Consider the following 17,126-nt stretch of genomic DNA (forward strand, 5'->3'; position numbering starts at 1 on the left):
CAGATGCAACCCTCATCATCTTCATATTCCCAGAAAATCTCTGCAGCCAGCGATGTCAGGATCCAGAGACATTCTGGGCAAATGAAGATAGAGGCTGCAGCCCCTTTGCCCAGCAGTTCAATTTATACCTCTGGGCTGAGTGTTTGTCCCCACCACTGTCTATCCTGCCAACCCCTGGTAAACTCATTTTGGGAGGGCCTACGGGGAGTACGAGCGAGAGCACCTTTTCCTGGCATCACCCCAGCCCTGAGAAGAGTGGGGTGCAAAGATCAATTAAACAATCAATTGATTTTTTTAAAAAAAGAAATCTATCTATGAAACTGAAGAATGCACAAAACGTATAATCAGATGCAGACTTCGAATGCAGCAAACGATCGCTTGCCTCACCTGTAATTGTTTTGCTCTTTTAGTGCTGGACAACCCATCACCATGAATATGCAGATCTTTGTAGCCACTGGTCTCCTGGTACACTGTGTGTTCCTGATCTCTATTTTTGACATTTACTTCACCTCTCCTCTGGTCCACGGCATGACTCCCCATCAGACTCCCTTGCCACCACCTGCACGGCGCTTAGTGCTTTTCGTTGCCGATGGTCTGCGTGCAGATTCGCTTTATGAAGTGGATGACCGTGGCATTTCTAATGCTCCTTACCTTAGGTATGTTCCTCTTGTTAAGATACTCCCCTAATCCTTCAAACTTCTGAGATTATTATTTTTTAAAAAAAATCTTGTTAGCTATGGGACAGGGATTTTGCACTGCTGTGCCCGAATTTGGCAACTAGAAAAGGTTATTTCTGCCATTTTAAAATGTGACTTGACCAATAAGACACTTCATATACTTGGTTATCCAGTTTGATCAGTAGTCGTTCTTATTTTAAATATTTTAAATAGCGCCAGTTACTTCCTTGTAGGATTTCTCCCCACCCCTATTTTATCTTAATCTCAACTTTTTAAGGGATCAGTGAAGGATGTGATAACCTCCCCCCCCCCTCCCGGCACATTGTGCTTTGTATTGTGAAACTGCAAAATCCGTGTAACATTTAATTAGAGTTTTTCTCTAGGAAAAGCCATAGAATCTTATAGTTTTAGAAATGGTGACTGTTGAATGTGTGGAAATGCTTCCTTAAACTAAACAGTGGGGCCACTGTTTGTTCTTTTCCCTTTTGAGCCTTACAGGCATGGATTTGGCTTTTCAAAACGGGGTGCATTACCACTGTGTCTTATTTCCAGGAATATCATGTTAACCAAAGGCAGCTGGGGAGTATCTCATACTCACGTTCCAACAGAGTCAAGACCTGGGCATGTAGCTCTCATAGCTGGATTTTACGAAGACGTCAGTGCTGTTGCAAGAGGTATGCTGATTATCCATAAAATATTTTGTTTGGATGAACAGGCTGAGCTTTAGAGTATTTGGCCACTAACTATAAAATTATTATAACTTGTAAAGGTAAAGGGACCCCTGACCATTAGGTCCAGTTGTGACCGACTCTGGGGTTGCGGCGCTCATCTCGCTTTATTGGCCGAGGGAGCCGGCGTACAGCTTCCGGGTCATGTGGCCAGCATGACTAAGCCGCTTCTGGTGAACCAGAGCAGCGCATGGAAACGCCGTTTACCTTTCCGCCGGAGCGGTACTTATTTATCTACTTGCACTTTGACGTGCTTTTGAACTGCTAGGTTGGCAGGAGCAGGGACCGAACAACGGGAGCTCACCCGTCGCAGGGATTCGAACCGCCGACCTTCTCATCGGCAAGTCCTAGGCTCTGTGGTTTAACCCACAGCTCCACCTGCGTCCCAATTATATATAACTTGTATCCTAAGGTAGATTAACTTGTACCAAAAAGTATCAGTGGAGGATTGGTAGCTTCTGACCAATGTGTGTTGTAGGGTATGGGGTCAGAGGTCCTCCCAATTTGGGCCAATTCTTTCAGCAGACCCCTTACTATATCCCATAGTGTGTAAGATGTCCTCTGACCCTTTGGAAATGATTTTCGGTGGGTGGGTGTGTCAGTCTTTCATTCTATGGACCTTCCTGAGTTATCTTATTTTTGGATCCATGCCTATACCTCCAAGCTCTGTAAATTTGAAAGTCTAAAATGTGAGAGTGAGATTTGTACTTTGCTACCAGGTCTCTGATTAGTGTTGTGGTCACACAAACTTTATTTTGGCATAGTAGACAGTTGGCATATATCTGTTATTCTTCCGTTTTCTACGTGGTGCTAGAAAGTTATGGAAGCTTTTGCGTGCATTATTTGCCTAGGTTGAACTATAATTAGTATAATTTTGAAGGCTAGTTTTCAAGGTTCATTGGCCACCTGAAACAATGAACAGTGACAACATTCATGCCTGTCTACTGAATGGGGACTTATTCCTTGTGTATAGGATTGCAACTTTTAACCATAATCAGTTTTGCATAGGTATTTAGGAATGAGTGGAGTTTATTCTTCAGGGTCTGAGAAAAGGCAAACAAAATTTGGTTTGCTGTCTAAAGTATTTCAGTGGCAAGCAAGATGCAAAATACTTGCCACATTGGACCTTCTGTGAGATTTACAATGGTATTAAAGTGGGTAACAGTTTTACTCCAGTTATTTGCGGAATATGTTGACATAAACCGCTTTGGACATATCCTGTGCTCTTAGGAACTGCTTCATACATGAAAATCTACTGATGCAACTTCTGTTTTGGGCAGGCTGCATGTATACTGTAAGATGCAATATCTGTATGTTCTCTATTTTTCTGACTGTGTTATGTGTTGGAATGCTGAAGCCAATTGTGGTTTCCCATGATGGGCTCACCTGGTGAAACAGATGTGTTTGAGTGCTCACTAAAAGTGCTGGTGTTCATTCAGAATGTGCATGCTACCTTTATTTCTCTTCAACAGTGTATCCAAACTCGCATTATCGCCCTTAGAAAACACTGCAGTAACAATTGTCTCCCTAACAGGATGGAAAGAAAACCCAGTGGAGTTTGATTCTGTTTTCAACGAAAGTAAATACACGTGGAGCTGGGGAAGTCCAGATATTCTGCCCATGTTCGCTAAAGGTAAGCATGTTTTAGTCTTAGCGATGCATCATTTACAAAGTATCAAATTTTTACTACAAAGTGCAATATCCAAAAGAAGGGCTTTGCAACTCTTTGTGGGGTGTGAAGATTTGGAAATCACGCTTTGGTTGGTGGCAACACCGCGCAGGGTCACAAACATGTTCCAAATGAAGAGCTTCTGTTCTTCAAAATGTACTGTGGTTTCTTGCTGATGTTCCAATAAATCAGGCATCTCCAACCTTCGGCCCTCCAGATGCTTTGGACTACAATTCCCATCATTCCTGACCCCTGGTCCTGTTAGCTGGGGATCATGGGAGTTGTAGGCCAAAACATCTGGAGGCCCGCAGGTTGGGGATGCCTGCAATAAATCTACATATGTTGTCTGCATATGTTTGGGTATCTGTCTAAAAATAGGTAGATGTAATGCTATCTAGACTAGGGTGCTATTGTTTTTTTAAATGCACCCTAATATACAATGTGGACTGCAAGAAGATCATGGACTGCAAGAAGATCAAACCTATCCATTCTTAAGGAAATCAGCCCTGAGTGCTCACTGGAAGGACAGATCGTGAAGCTGAGGCTCCAATACTTTGGCCACCTCATGAGAAGAGAAGACTCCCTGGATGTTGGGAAAGATGGAGGGCACAAGGAGAAGGGGACAACAGAGGACAAGATGGTTGGACAGTGTTCTCAAAGCTACAAACATGAGTTTGACCAAACTGCGGGAAGCAGTGGAAGACAGGAGTGTCTGGCGTGCTCTGGTCCATGGAGTCACGAAGAGTCGGACACGACGACACGACTAAACAACAACAACAATATACAATGATCAAGAGATCTTGTGTGAGCAGATGGCACTGCCACTTGAGCAGAAGGGTTGACCGTTTACTGCAGTCTGCTTGTTTACAGCTCCTGAAATTCTGGCTTTACAAGGTTGGTGGACATTCCAGACCAGTTTTCAGGGGGAAGGGATGGAAGAGATGGAAATTTCTGCTTATTCATAGGAGGGCACCATTGCCTTCTGCTTGTATTGTGGAATCTTGGATCCAAGTCAAATGGTTTTTGCGATGCTTGCTCTTTGGCCTCATGAACAAAAGAAATACGGCTTCAGTAACTGGATTTAGTGTTTTCAGAAGGAGCGTAGCCATTAATTCTTTGTCCATGGTGCACTTTGTGATCTTATGTACTGGACACAATCTGACCTAGTTAGCCTGCAAAGAGCTTTCTAAATTACCATCTTATGGCTATAACATACTGCAGTCTGAACTTCTAACAGCTATGTCTCTTCCCCCTCTCCTCTTCCCCGGTTCCCCCTGGTTCTTGTTGAACATCGAGCCTGGGAAATAATTCTCCCTGCGTTTTGATGAGCCCTTGCTCTCAATATTTGTGTTTCTCTTGGGGCTTAGAAACAGAGCGTATCTGTTTCCTTGAAATGTTCCATTTTGCAAAGCAGCGCATGCCAGCTAATTAAAGAAGCATCTGAATGGGAATGTCATCACTCTGGCTTCCAGAAGGGCAGTCTCTGTGCCGTGGAGACCTAAGAGTAGGAATAGTAAGTAACTGGTAGGAGATTGGAGTGACAAATGGCGAATCCTTGAGCTGTGTAAATGATGCAGAAGAACCCTGGGGAGAAGAAAATATGTGCTGCTCTGCCTACGTCTGAAATCCATGAACCAGAATAATGTGATAAACCTCAGTGCGTCTTCCCCGATACCATTTTAGAACTGACAGAAGGGATTTAAAATATGGCATTAGTTCGAGTTTTACTAAATCTTGTCATTTTCAGCAATTGAAACTTCCCCCTTCTCTTCATATCCTCTGTTACGTATCTTGTATTTTGTGTGCTCAGCTCATTCTCCTTGAAGTATATATTTTCTTTCAGCAGGAAATTGGGAAGGATATGACAAGGGATTGCAGCCTTCCTGTTCAGTTGTTTCGCTCTAGCCGTGGTTTTCACGTTTTCTAGAGTCACATTTCTTTAGTTCTACACTGTACATAGTTACCATTGGCTTGGGTGGGTTAATTGGCTTATTGGTGTGGAAAATCAGGGTATGGTATATCACAGGGATGTCCAACCAGTAGATCGTGATCTACCGGTAGATCCCTGGCTGATCCTGGTAGATCGTGGGATCCTTATCGTGTAGCTCAACAACTCTGGGCAATCCACCCACCCCACGCACACTCCTCCTCCCTCCAATGACAATGGGTAGATCACTGCCAGTTTTTTTTATTCTGGGAGTAGATCACAGTCTCTTGGGAGTAATTCCATCATAAAGCAATCCCCCAAAGTGGTCACCATATTGCTCAACCCACAGTCCAGCTCCTTGGAAAGGGACCATGTGTGTGTGGTTACTCTTTTCTCCCTGGATAGGGGCTTTGCAGGCATTGACATATGCTAGACATTGAGAATCCGCACAGGGTCACCTTCCACACATGAAGATCTGAACCAATGGTGAGCCGTTTCTTCAGCATCTATGCCAAATTGCTTTTTGTTTCTATCTTTTTTTTTTAAAAAAAGAGTGGCTGTAGTTTTGTTAGAACACCAGAATGTCATCAGACTCTTCACTGCTTAAAATAAGACGCAGGTTAAACCACAGAGCCTAGGACTTGCCGATCAGAAGGTCGGCGGTTTGAATCTCCGCAACGGGGTGAGCTCCCGTTTCTCAGTCCCTGCTCCTGTCAACCTAGCAGGTCGAAAGCAGCTCAAAGTGCAAGTAGATAAATAGGTACCGCTCTGGCAGGAAGGTAAACGGTGTTTCTGTGTGTTGCTCTGGTTCGCCAGAAGCAGCTTAGTCATGCTGGCCACATGACCCGGAAGCTGTACGCCGGCTCCCTCAGCTAGTAAAGCGAGATGAGTGCCGCAACCCCAGAGTCGGTCACGACTGGACCTAATGGTCAGGGGTCCCTTTACCTTTACCTTTACCATTCTATGAAGCCAAGGAAAGTAACATTTAAAGTATTCTTCTATTTAAGTACTTGCCTGGTAGTCAAGAGGTGATGAGGAATTTTATGCAAGTGAGAAGAAAAAAATAATAATGTTGGAATATGTTGTTAAAATTTTAACTACCCAAATTAGGACTGGCTGAATGTTTTAAGGATTTACAATCTCTTTAATGAGATCCTTGTCGCTTTAAAGGAGGTGTTGTTCAGCCCAGACACTGAGGTCCAGCTCTGAGGGCCTTCTGGCAGTTCCCTCACTGCAAAAAGTGAGGTTACAGGGAACCAGGCCTTCTTGGTAGTGGCGCCTGCCCTGTGGAACGCTCTCCCACCAGATGTCAAGGAAATAAACAACTACTTGACTTTTAGAAGACATCTGAAGGCAACCCTATTTAGGGAAGTTTTTTAATGTTTGTTTGATGTTTTGTTGGGAGCTGCCCAAACTGGCTGGGGAAACCAAGCCAGATGGGCAGGGTATAAATTATTATTATTATTATTATTATTATTATTATTATTATTATTATTATTATTAATAATAATTGTTCTCTGCTCCACCCCTGTACCAAACCATTACTCAATTTACCCTTGTGCTTTTATTGTGGAATCTTGGATCCAAGTAAAATGGTTTTTGCTCCACTGTTTCAAGGTCTAGACCTGAAGTCCTCTCTTTGTGCAGGTTCTCTTCCGTACAGTTATGTTAACAGGCATTATTAAGACTTTTTTTCTTGCATAGAGTCTGTTTCTTCAAGCTAACTGCCAGCTACTGGCTTTAACTGTCCTGCAGGACTACTGCTGAAGTCTCCCGCTCCCCTTGCAGACCTTCTGAGCTTCTGCCTTCAGAGGATTTAGCCTTGGGGTGTTTGCTTCTTCCTCTTCTGTCTGTCCATCCTCTGTCTGCTCCCACAAAGACCCCTGTCTGCGACTGCTCTTGGCTGCAGACATTCTCTCCAGGCTTGTTTCTTGCCTCTTCTTTAGTTCCTTGATCAATCTCTCCACACTCTCCCAAAGACTGTCCAACAGACTCTTAAACAGTACAGAGCTTGCCCTTTTGTTTCCTCCAGTCAGAACCTTCTAACCACTCGCCAGATTCCGATTGGAATTCCGAAACCTCGTTGACCCGTAACTCAGGATCAATAAGTTTGGATGGAATGTCGGCTGAAAAACAACAACACCCTGTTGCATTCTGACCTTTTGGATTCCACCGATTCTTATATAAGAGCTGAGTTCTACTGCCAACTATCAGGAACGGAAGCCTTACAAGTATACATACCTCCTCAGCAGAATTGTGTATTTGTCTGCTTCTCGGCAGGCTGGCATCTGAACCCCGATACTGTGTCCTTCTCTGGCTTCCTTAAGAGTAAAATACCACCCGCACGCTTCATATGGTTAACTTGTTTTATGTTTACAAAAAAACCAACAACCTTCCTACATTTAAGTTGAGCAGTCTTTTACTTTTCCCCCCCTTGAAGGTGCAACTGGGAATCATGTTTACACTCATTGCTATGAAGCGGAGAAGGAGGACTTTGGAACAGAAGATGCCAGCTTGCTAGACACGTGGGTTTTTGACCATGTTAAGGTGAATGAACATCTTTGTTTTGCTTCCCTACTTTAGGGTTACCAGACGTCCCCGGTTCCCGGGGACAGTCCCCGGACTTGCAAATCTGCCCCTGGATAAATTGCATCCCCAGAATGTCCCCAGATTTGCAAATCTGCCCCTGGGAAACGTGGCAGCAGCCCGGAGCCAGCCTGTTAGCGCTGCTCGCTGCCGTGGCGCCCGCCATTTTTCCTGTGCCACGGCAGCGAGCATCTCCTGAAGCCAGCCAGAGTCAACTGCACTACAGTGGTACCTCTGGATACGAACAGGATCCGTTCCGGATCCCCATTCGCATCCTGAAGCGAACGTAACCTGCGTGTGCACGGGTCGTGATTCGCCGCTTCCGCGCATGTGCGTGACGTCATTTTGACCGTCTGCGCAAGTGGCGAAACCCAGAAGTAACGTGTTCCGTTACTTCCAGGTTGCCTCGGAGCGCAACCCGAAAGCACTTCAACCTGAAGCATATTTAACCTGAGGTATGACTGTACCAGGCTGGCCCCTCCTGGGCAATGGCCGCCCGCCCATGACTCCTGAGCCTTCCCTGATCTGTCAAAACAAAGGGGGAAGGAGATCGGGGAAGGCTGGGAGTCACGGGCGGCCGGCGGTTGCCCAGTTCTTTAAAAAACTCTGCTCATTTATGTTTCACAGGGTGCAAAAGAAGGGCTTTGCACCTTTATACAATATGCATGTGTGCTTGGGCCCAGGGTCTTTTGCCTCACCATCCCCACTACTGACTCCCTGTTGCTACTCAGCTTCAAAAATAAAATAAAATAAAAAAGTGTCCCCGGATTCATTGAAAAAAATCCGGTAGCCATACCCTAGTTGGCACAGTCAGCCTGGCAAAAGGTTTACAGCCTCTCCTTACCCCCGCCCTGTGAGTAATACAGGGTGGGGTAAGCAATACATTTTAAATGTGCTTTTCGGTGCTCTTCAGTCATTGGTTAATTCAGCTGCAGTTTCCTGGTGCTGGGTTTTACCAGTTATGTTGGGCTTTGTTTCTTTACTTCTGTTGGGTATTTGCACATACTGGGTGGTTATGGCATTGTCTATGTCTGTGATTGAGAGATGGAGAATCCCTCCCTCCCTTTCTCAGGGCTCCCTCTCCTTTCACCATAGAAGTGAATGGAAAATGCACTGAGCACTCCAACTGGGACACTGTTACGATGGGATGGGATTCTCACACTTCCTTGACATTGAGGTCACAAGCGTCTTGAGCTGGAGCCATGCTTCGGTTACGTAGCTGATACAATAACCCCTTCAGTTTTTCCCATAGAAGTGAATGGGGGATACTTGTTACCGGGAGAGTTTAAGCGAATAGAGAGTTCAATCCTAAGTGCTGACTGGGAACACCAGGGCAGAATATTAATCAAATTGATTTAAATCACATTTTAAATCATGATTTAAATCACTAGTCAGTAAGACTTAATTTAAATCATTTTTTTTGCAGAACGACTCATTCTTGCTGGTGTAATCTTAATAATTGCAACCAGATGAAAGTTGTGTTTTTGGAATAATAAATTTTCAGAGTAGTTTTTACAGTTATATCCAAAATTACTGATTTGGTTATACTATTAGAAATACATAGATAATTATGAAATCATTGTAAGGTTTAATAAGTTAACTGTTTATATTTGCACAACTTTTCTGCTGTACTTTATTGGAAGGAGAAAAATAATCATTTCCTTAACAACAATTTAAACAATTTATTTAAAACAATAACATTATAGCATACATATCCATGTTTGTTAACTGATGTGGTTAAACAATTAAAAAAACAACAGCTTAGACTGAGCTTTAGCACAGATGAAAAACTTAATGAACAGCCTTTGGACTATAATGTAGCTTAAGTAGAAAACTATCTGTAGAAAGATTTTTCCTCCAAAAGCATTTTATTTTAAAAATCCAATTTAAATTTTTTAAAAATCCATTTTAAATTTAAAAAATCCAATTGACATTTTTAAAAAAATCATTGATTTTTATCCACCCTGATATTAACCGCTGTATCCAAAGCCTTGCCAACGCACACCAGCCTGGGTGGTTCAGCTGAGGAGCCTGGGTTGTGCCCCTTTCTGGAAAATGAATTGGCTTGGGATCCAGTGGATCCCTGGTCACCCTTGAGCCATGTGAACACTGTTTGCATTAACATTCGATCCACTGCACTTTCCATGGCTGCAGCCATGGTCTCTCTGTCTGACTCTGTCTTTGCTATCAGATATCTTCACCTTGCTCTGGCTCTTTCCAGCAGCAAGGATCCGGGGAACTAGGACTGCTGCAGAATTCGATTTCCTGCGTACATGCTGGTGGCATCTGTTATGTACTGAAGTTCTCACCCTGGGCCAGCAGGGGGATACTGTAGATAGTTATGCAAATGAAGGATCGAAAAGTGACGTTCAGTGATGGGATAGTTTTGTATGCAAATGAAGGATCGAAAAGTGACGTTCAGTGATTGGATACTTTTAGAAAATGGCAACAGTTGCATTGTTCTGGAGCTCTATATAAGCAGGCTGACTGAGCTCCTCAGCCTAGTTCTGTTCTGGCATCTGAATAAAGAAGAGCTCTTTAAAGAATCGCTGTGTCGTCTGACATGTTCGCCCACAACTTAACAGCATCAAACAAAAATGTGAAATTTTAGAAGTTTGGATATCTGCTTGCTCTCAGGATAATTTATAACTGTCTTTTCTTATCTAGGATTTCTTCCGCTCTGCCAGAAACAACGAAACATTGCTTTCTAAACTGCACGAGCGCAAAGTTGTTTTTTTCCTGCACTTATTGGGGATAGACACAAACGGGCATGTTCATCGGCCTCATTCGAGGTACAGTGCATTAATATCTGTATTTTAAAATATAGCAGATCCCGTCAAAGTTAAGCAGCTTTTAGTGCAATTGATAGCAATGGGAGGGAGTTAAGCTAGTACTTTAGAGATGCATAAATAGAACGGGGGGTCATACCCTTTGTGAAATTTAAAATGTCACTTTAATATTTCCGTATCATCCATGTAAATCCCTCCTGTGACATTTAAACCTGAAATGACGACTCTGGAAAAGTAGGCAAACGTACTCATTTATGCTAATACAGTGTTTCAAGCATTTAGTTAACATATTTCATCGTGGCCTTTCTAATCGTAATGTCAGCAAACTTTTCAATGGTTCCCAAAGCAGAAAGTTAGGATCCAGGCCTGTGGTTAAGGGAGAAGCTTGTTGAGGTTTTCATGCGTCAGGGCACAGAAGGGAGTGGGGCAGAGACTGCTGTTTGAGAAAGGGGGTGAAGAGAAAAAGCTCCGCTTTACAACTTGCAGCCCCTTCCACATTTTTCAGGGGTTGCAGCCACATTTTGATGTGACTGTTCTAGGGAATCCAGCGGGTGTAGTTTAACCCTTAATTGCATTCCTAACAAAAGTCTTATGGTAATCTGTAGAACTTTAATATCAAGCAAAAATACCTGCTGAAAACCCAGCACATACCGTATTTTTCGCACCATAGGACGCACCGGACAATAGGACGCACCTTGTTTTAGAGGGGGGGAGAACAAGAAGAAGAAAAAATCTCCCCCTCTCTGCCCAGCGCCCCTTCAGCGAAGCGGCAGGAGGCGCTGCGCAGAGAGGGGGAGAATTTCCCCCCTCTTGTTTCCCCCCTCTAAAACAAGGTGCCGTTTAAGGTGTGTTCAGTCGCCTTCAGGCGGCTACCTTGGAAGCCTGGAGAGCAAGAGGGGTCGGTGTGCACCGACCCCTCTCGCTCTCCAGGCTTCAGGTTCCTTTTGACCTGCTCTTTGGGGCTGGCGGGGGGAAGCCCACCACCAGCCCCAAAGAGCAGGTCGGGGAGCAGCGTAAAGGCGGGCAGCGGAGAGGCTGCTGCCATAGTCGCACGTCACCTCTCCAGCCGGGAGAGGGTCGCGGGGCTATGGCGTCTTGGCTCCATAGGACGCACACACATTTCCCCTTCATTTTTGAAGGGGAAAAAGTGCTACCTATAGAGCGAAAAATACGGTAATATTTTTTTACATTTGTTTTTAAAACGAGCTGTCAGATACTGTTGCGGTTGCTCGCGAGTAACCAGGCAAGACTCCGACCTGTCTCTTACAGGCTTTATTTTGGTGCAAACTATTTACAGTTAAGAGTGTCATAAGTTCATGTCTGGCTCAATCGCTAGCAGAATCCGGGAGTGGTCTGTTTTTGTACCTCCCCCAACATAAAAGTCTCGTCACCCCCAGCCTTTTCTGCCCCTCCCTGCGCCTCAAACTACTGCGCAAGAAGGGCGATGGCAAGGGCGTTCTCCCCGCCTCTCCAACTTGCTCAGGCTCGGTGTTAAGGCTCTTCCTAGCATCCTCTGGTCCTTGTACCTCTTCTCCACTGGAGGTGGGGCTTTCCTCCTCGCCGGAAGAGGAACTGCTTCGCAAGATTTTCGGAGGCTCCCTGTAACACACCTGCCCTTCTATCTCTCGCCCCTGAGCCGATGGCAGTTCCCTGACATGAGCCATGTTACCATTGCAGGAGATCCGCCATAACAAAAATGCCTGAAGCTGGACAATGTCTTTTTTCTGCAGAAGGTGCTACATAATTGTGGCACCGCTTTTAAGAAGGCTATATCCCAGACGATGCAATATCTCACTTCCCCACCTTGACACCCTCCCTTCAGCTGTAAAATGTAGTTTGATAAATTCCTTTAGAGCAGGCATAGGCAAACTCGGCCCTCCAGATGTTTTGAGACTACAGTTCCCATCATCCAATCTGGTGGAACGCTCTGTCACAAGAGTCTAGGGCCCTGCGGGACCTGACATCTTTCCGCAGGGACTGTAAGACAGAGCTGTTCCACCAGGCCTTTGGTCAGGGCGCAGCCTCTGGCAATCTGCACACAATTTTGCTTAATGGTTGCCATCAATTTGATTTTAATTAATTTTTATAATGAAAGGTTTTTAGAATGTTGGATTATTTTGATTTTGTTAGCCGCCCTGAGCCCAGCTTCGGCTGGGGAGAGCGGGGTATAAAAAAAAATTATTATTATTATTATTATTATTATTATTATTATTATTATTATTATTATTATCCCTGACCACTGGTCCTGTTAGCTAGGGATGATGGGACTTGTAGTCCCAAAACATCTGGAGGGCCGAGTTTGCCTATGCCTGCTTTAGAGTCCCGAGTCCCCTCTTAGAACTATGATTCCCAGGGCTCCTTGGGTTTATAGGCAAAGAGTCATTTTGCAATATTACATTAGTGTTGGGAAAAGGAGAGAGTGCTAAAGAATCTGTCAGCTGAACTTTCAAATGCATCTCCAGTTGTATCATGGTTGCCTGTACCACAGGAGATAACTTTTTAAAAAACTAATTGGATAGAGTGCCTTGGATCCAGATTTCTAGTGTAATGTACCAAGGGGATATTATTGATATGGAAACTGAAGAGAAAACTTTACTCTTTGTTCTTGCATTTCTTTTCTTTTCCGCTTTGGTTGATCACCTTGTAACTCAAGCCTCTTGCCTTAATGAACGTCTGGATTCATTTTCTATTATAATCATGTCAAAACATTCTGCCCCTTTCTCTCCTCTCCAGAGAATACAAGAGCAATATTAGGAAAGTCGATGAAGGTGTAAAAGAAATTGTTTCGATGGTTGAGGATTTTTATGGAAATGATGGCAGCACAGCTTTCATCTTGACTTCAGACCATGGAATGACAGACTGGGGTGAGGATTTTGCAAACATGACCTTTTTCTTCATGTTCCTTCGCTGCTAAAGTGCCGATGAACACCAAGGCTGCCTTTAACCCCCCCCCCCCCCGATTAATCTTTCTCATGGTGATTCTCCTCAGAAGTATTAATATAACTTCAGAATGTACCCATCCACTCAAGTAGGCTTCTTAATGTAAAAAAACCCCAGATTGCTTCCCCGGTTTTAGTTAATTTATTGAAAACTGTTTCTCCTTTGCTTTATATACAGAAATGCCACAGATTTCCTTTTTTTCTTGGACACATTCTGTGATGTGATAGAAAGAGAGGTCAAGCAGCAAAGTCTGCTTTGGTGACCCAAGCAGTAAGAAGCATTTGATAAAGAGAGTGTCCCGCCACTCAAAATGTGTTAGGAACAGAAATACTTGTGTATCTTTCTCATGTAAGGATATTGTTTGCATTTGGTTAGAATGCCTATGGTTTATTACATTTGTAATCCACAGCTCAACCCAGGGCAGTATACAATAACCTATTAAAAAGGCACACATCAACACAACCCCCTCCCAACCCCTATAAAACAAAAATACGAAGCAAATCCGAAAATCCAGCACCAACCTGAGACTGTGTGGTGCAGTGGTTAAAGAGCTGGACAAGGCCCTTGGAGACCGGGGTTAAAATTTCCACTCAGCCATGAAGCTCACTGGGTGACCTTTGACCAGTCCCTGTCCTTCAGCCTGACCTACCTCATAGAGTTGTTGTGCAGTTTAAATGGGAAGCAGGAGAAACTTGTACAGTGGTACCTTGGGTTAAGAACTTAATTCGTTCTGGAGGTCCGTTCTTAACCTGAAACTGTTCTTAACCTGAGGTACCACTTTAGCTAATGAGGCCTCCCACTGCCGCCGCACGATTTCTATTCTCATCCTGAAGCAAAGTTCTTAACCTGAGGTACTCTTTCTGGGTTAGCGGAGTCTGTAACCTGAAGCTTCTGTAACCTGAAGCATCTGTAACCCGAGGTACCACTGTACATCACTTTGACCTCCTTGCAGGAAAGGTGGACTCTAAATGTAATTTCCATAAATCTGATTGAACAAATGTTGGTTACTCTATGACACCTAGAAGCAGCTAGCATTGGAGACAACAGTATTTTTGTGCCGAGGAAATTCTGCAGCCAGGGTGCCCACAATAGAAAAGATACTGTTTTACATAGGACCACCCGTGTGTGTGTGTGTGTGTGTGTGTGTGTGTGTGTGTGGATAAGACAGAAGCAAACCTTCAAATACCTTGATCTCAAGCCATATAGAGTTTTGCAGACTAACATTAGCACCATAAATTGGCTTTGGTAGCAGGTAGGCAGTGCAGATCTTTTAAGAATAGGTGTCACATGACCCTGCTTTACAGTGCTAGTCAAGTTGCCTGGCTGCTGTGTTTGGCAGCTTCTAGACTGTCTTCAAGGGAAGCCCCAAAAGGAACACATTGCAGCAGTCTAGTCAAGAGCTTCCCATAAGCCACACGGGTACAGAAGAATCAGCCAAGTTTCCATATAGAAATGCAGCATTTGACACATCCATTTAACATTAGGCGTCCTCTGAGGTTCCTGAGTGGGTAACACTAGACAAGTTCAAATGTTTTAAAAGGTACAATCTTAACGGTTTATTGTTCTGCGTTAAGGTCCATTGCAGGGGCAGCAATTCATTGTGAAGTAATTCTAACTTTGTTTTCTTTTAGGGGTTCATGGGGCAGGCCATCCATCAGAAACATTAACACCACTCGTTGCTTGGGGAGCAGGAATCAACTCTCCACAAAAAGTCGCCTCGCAACAGTATGAAGACACTTTTTTAAAAGGTAGATAGGATTATATGGGTGGGCAGGGCTTTTCAGACGGAACTCGCCGGAACTCAGTTCTGGCACCTCTCAGGTGGCAATAAGGGAACAAGGGAGGGGTTCATGGTGAATTCCAGCACCCATTTTTCTAGAAAAAATAGCACTGTATGCGGGTCATATTTTTTCTGTATGCTTTTAAAATACAAGGGGCGTAATAACCTTTTATCTTGGGGTAATCTCCCTGGCACCATTAAGATGTTTGTTGGACCTCAATGCCTGTCAGCCCCAGCCAAGATGGGCCGTGGTTGGGAATGATGGGAGCTGTAGTCTGGGGGGCGCCATGTCCCTCATTTTATCTTCTTAGCTGCCAGAGGTAAATTGGTATATTTATCAGAAAACGGAAGTCGCTTCATGACTTCAGGGATATGAATGCAGGCATCTGATCCAAGCCCACTGGACTTCACTGTGTACAGTGCTACCTTGGAACTTGAACGGCTCTGTTGCCAAACGTTTTGGCTCCCAAATGCCAAAAACCCGGAAGTAAGTGCTCCGGTTTTCGAATGTTCCTTGGAACACAAATGTCCGACATGGCTTCCGCTGTTCAAAAACCTAGCTATCGGCCAATTGGAAGCTACGCCTCAGAACTTGAACGTTTTGGAAGTTGAACGGTCTTCCGGAATGGATTATGTTTGAGTTCCAAGGTACCATTGTACTACCAAATGCCATTAGTAAGTCATAAAATAAATTAATTCCACATTTACTTACCAGGGACCTTTTTTTATGAGAAAACACATTTGGAGCATCCTATATAGTAGGACAATGCAGATGAGGGCTAATTAATTAATAAAAACAACAACAAAATTTATGATAAATATGATAAAATGAAAAGGCAAACAATATAACCAAGGGGCTGCGGTGTTTTATTTTGAGAGCTCAAACTGCTTCACATACATTCTTATAAAACTATCCAGAAAGTAGGGTGGGTAATTTGAACTCATGTTACTGATGGAGGAGGCCTGAGGCTGAAGAAATGTGGCCTGAGGTCAAGATATGGACAGACCCAATTGTCCACACAATCTTTCCTCCCCCCAAAACCCAGAAAATTTAATTGTAGCTTTGCTTTGTTCTTATTTCAGCTTGGAAACTGTGGTTCAAGCCGTGGCTTGATCCAAAGCATTTAAATTGGCTTCATAGCATGGCATCTACCTAGCCTGTTAACCATACTTTCCCAGTTGAAATAAAAAAGGGAAAGTGTAATTATTGGAAGACTTGCTGCTATACGGCCTAGGACCCTCGTACCTACGGGACCGCCTCTCCTGGTATGTCCCACAGAGAAATTTACGGTCTGCAAATAAAAACATCCTAAAGATCCCAGGCCACAGAGAGGTTAGGCTGGCCTCAACTAGAGCCAGGGCTTTCTCGGCCGCGGCTCCAATCTGGTGGAACGCTCTGTCACAAGAGACTAGGGCCCTGCAGGACCTGACATCCTTCCGCAGGGCCTGCAAGACAGAGCTGTTCCACCAGGCCTTTGGTCAGGGCGCAGCCTGACCCCCTTCTCTGGCAATCTGCACAGAATTTTGCTTGATGGTTGCCATTAATTTGATTTCAATTTGATTTAATTAATTTTATAATGAATGTTTTTAGAATGTTGGACTATTTTGATTGTTGTTAGCCGCCCTGAGCCCAGCTTCAGCTGGGGAGGGCGGGATATAAATAAAATTTATTATTATTATTATTGTGTGCTAGCTCAAACAAGGGCTGCATGCACAGCTAAAGGTTTTGTTGGTATCTGCTTAGAGTGGCTAGGGAAACCCAGCCAGATCGGCAGGGTAGAAATAATTTATTATTATTATTATTATTATTATTATTATTATTAAGCCCAAGATATTATGTGACTCTTGGGTTGGTGCTTTGGGTTTTTTGTTGTTGCTGTTATTGATATTAAGCTTTTGTATCTTTATTCCTAGTTCTTATAATGATTTACATGGAAATCGTTCAATTACAGTTGTATACTTTTTGATGTGTTTCATTTATTGTTTACTTTTGCTGTGTTTTTAATTATGTACAACAACAACAACAACAA

At 43.8% G+C, this 17,126-nt stretch overlaps 1 protein-coding gene across 11 annotated transcripts in view; it reads left to right on the forward strand.

Moving 5' to 3' along the window:
* PIGN (phosphatidylinositol glycan anchor biosynthesis class N) overlaps window positions 1-17,126 on the forward strand; it is a 92,958-nt gene that overhangs the window by 7,767 nt on the left and 68,065 nt on the right. For all 11 annotated transcript variants that reach the window (XR_003707710.2, XM_077933332.1, XM_028737889.2 and 8 more), the window contains 7 exons: window positions 411-656; window positions 1,230-1,351; window positions 2,940-3,038; window positions 7,442-7,548; window positions 10,255-10,379; window positions 13,110-13,240; window positions 14,948-15,064. Coding sequence is in view for 10 of the 11 variants with exons in the window: in XM_077933332.1 (XP_077789458.1) it covers window positions 430-656; window positions 1,230-1,351; window positions 2,940-3,038; window positions 7,442-7,548; window positions 10,255-10,379; window positions 13,110-13,240; window positions 14,948-15,064 (928 nt within the window). In the remaining variant the exon portion in view is untranslated. The remainder of the gene's footprint in view (window positions 1-410; window positions 657-1,229; window positions 1,352-2,939; window positions 3,039-7,441; window positions 7,549-10,254; window positions 10,380-13,109; window positions 13,241-14,947; window positions 15,065-17,126) is intronic.

The sequence above is a fragment of the Podarcis muralis genome, chromosome 8, assembly GCF_964188315.1.
Source record: "Podarcis muralis chromosome 8, rPodMur119.hap1.1, whole genome shotgun sequence".
NCBI lineage: Eukaryota > Metazoa > Chordata > Lepidosauria > Squamata > Lacertidae > Podarcis > Podarcis muralis.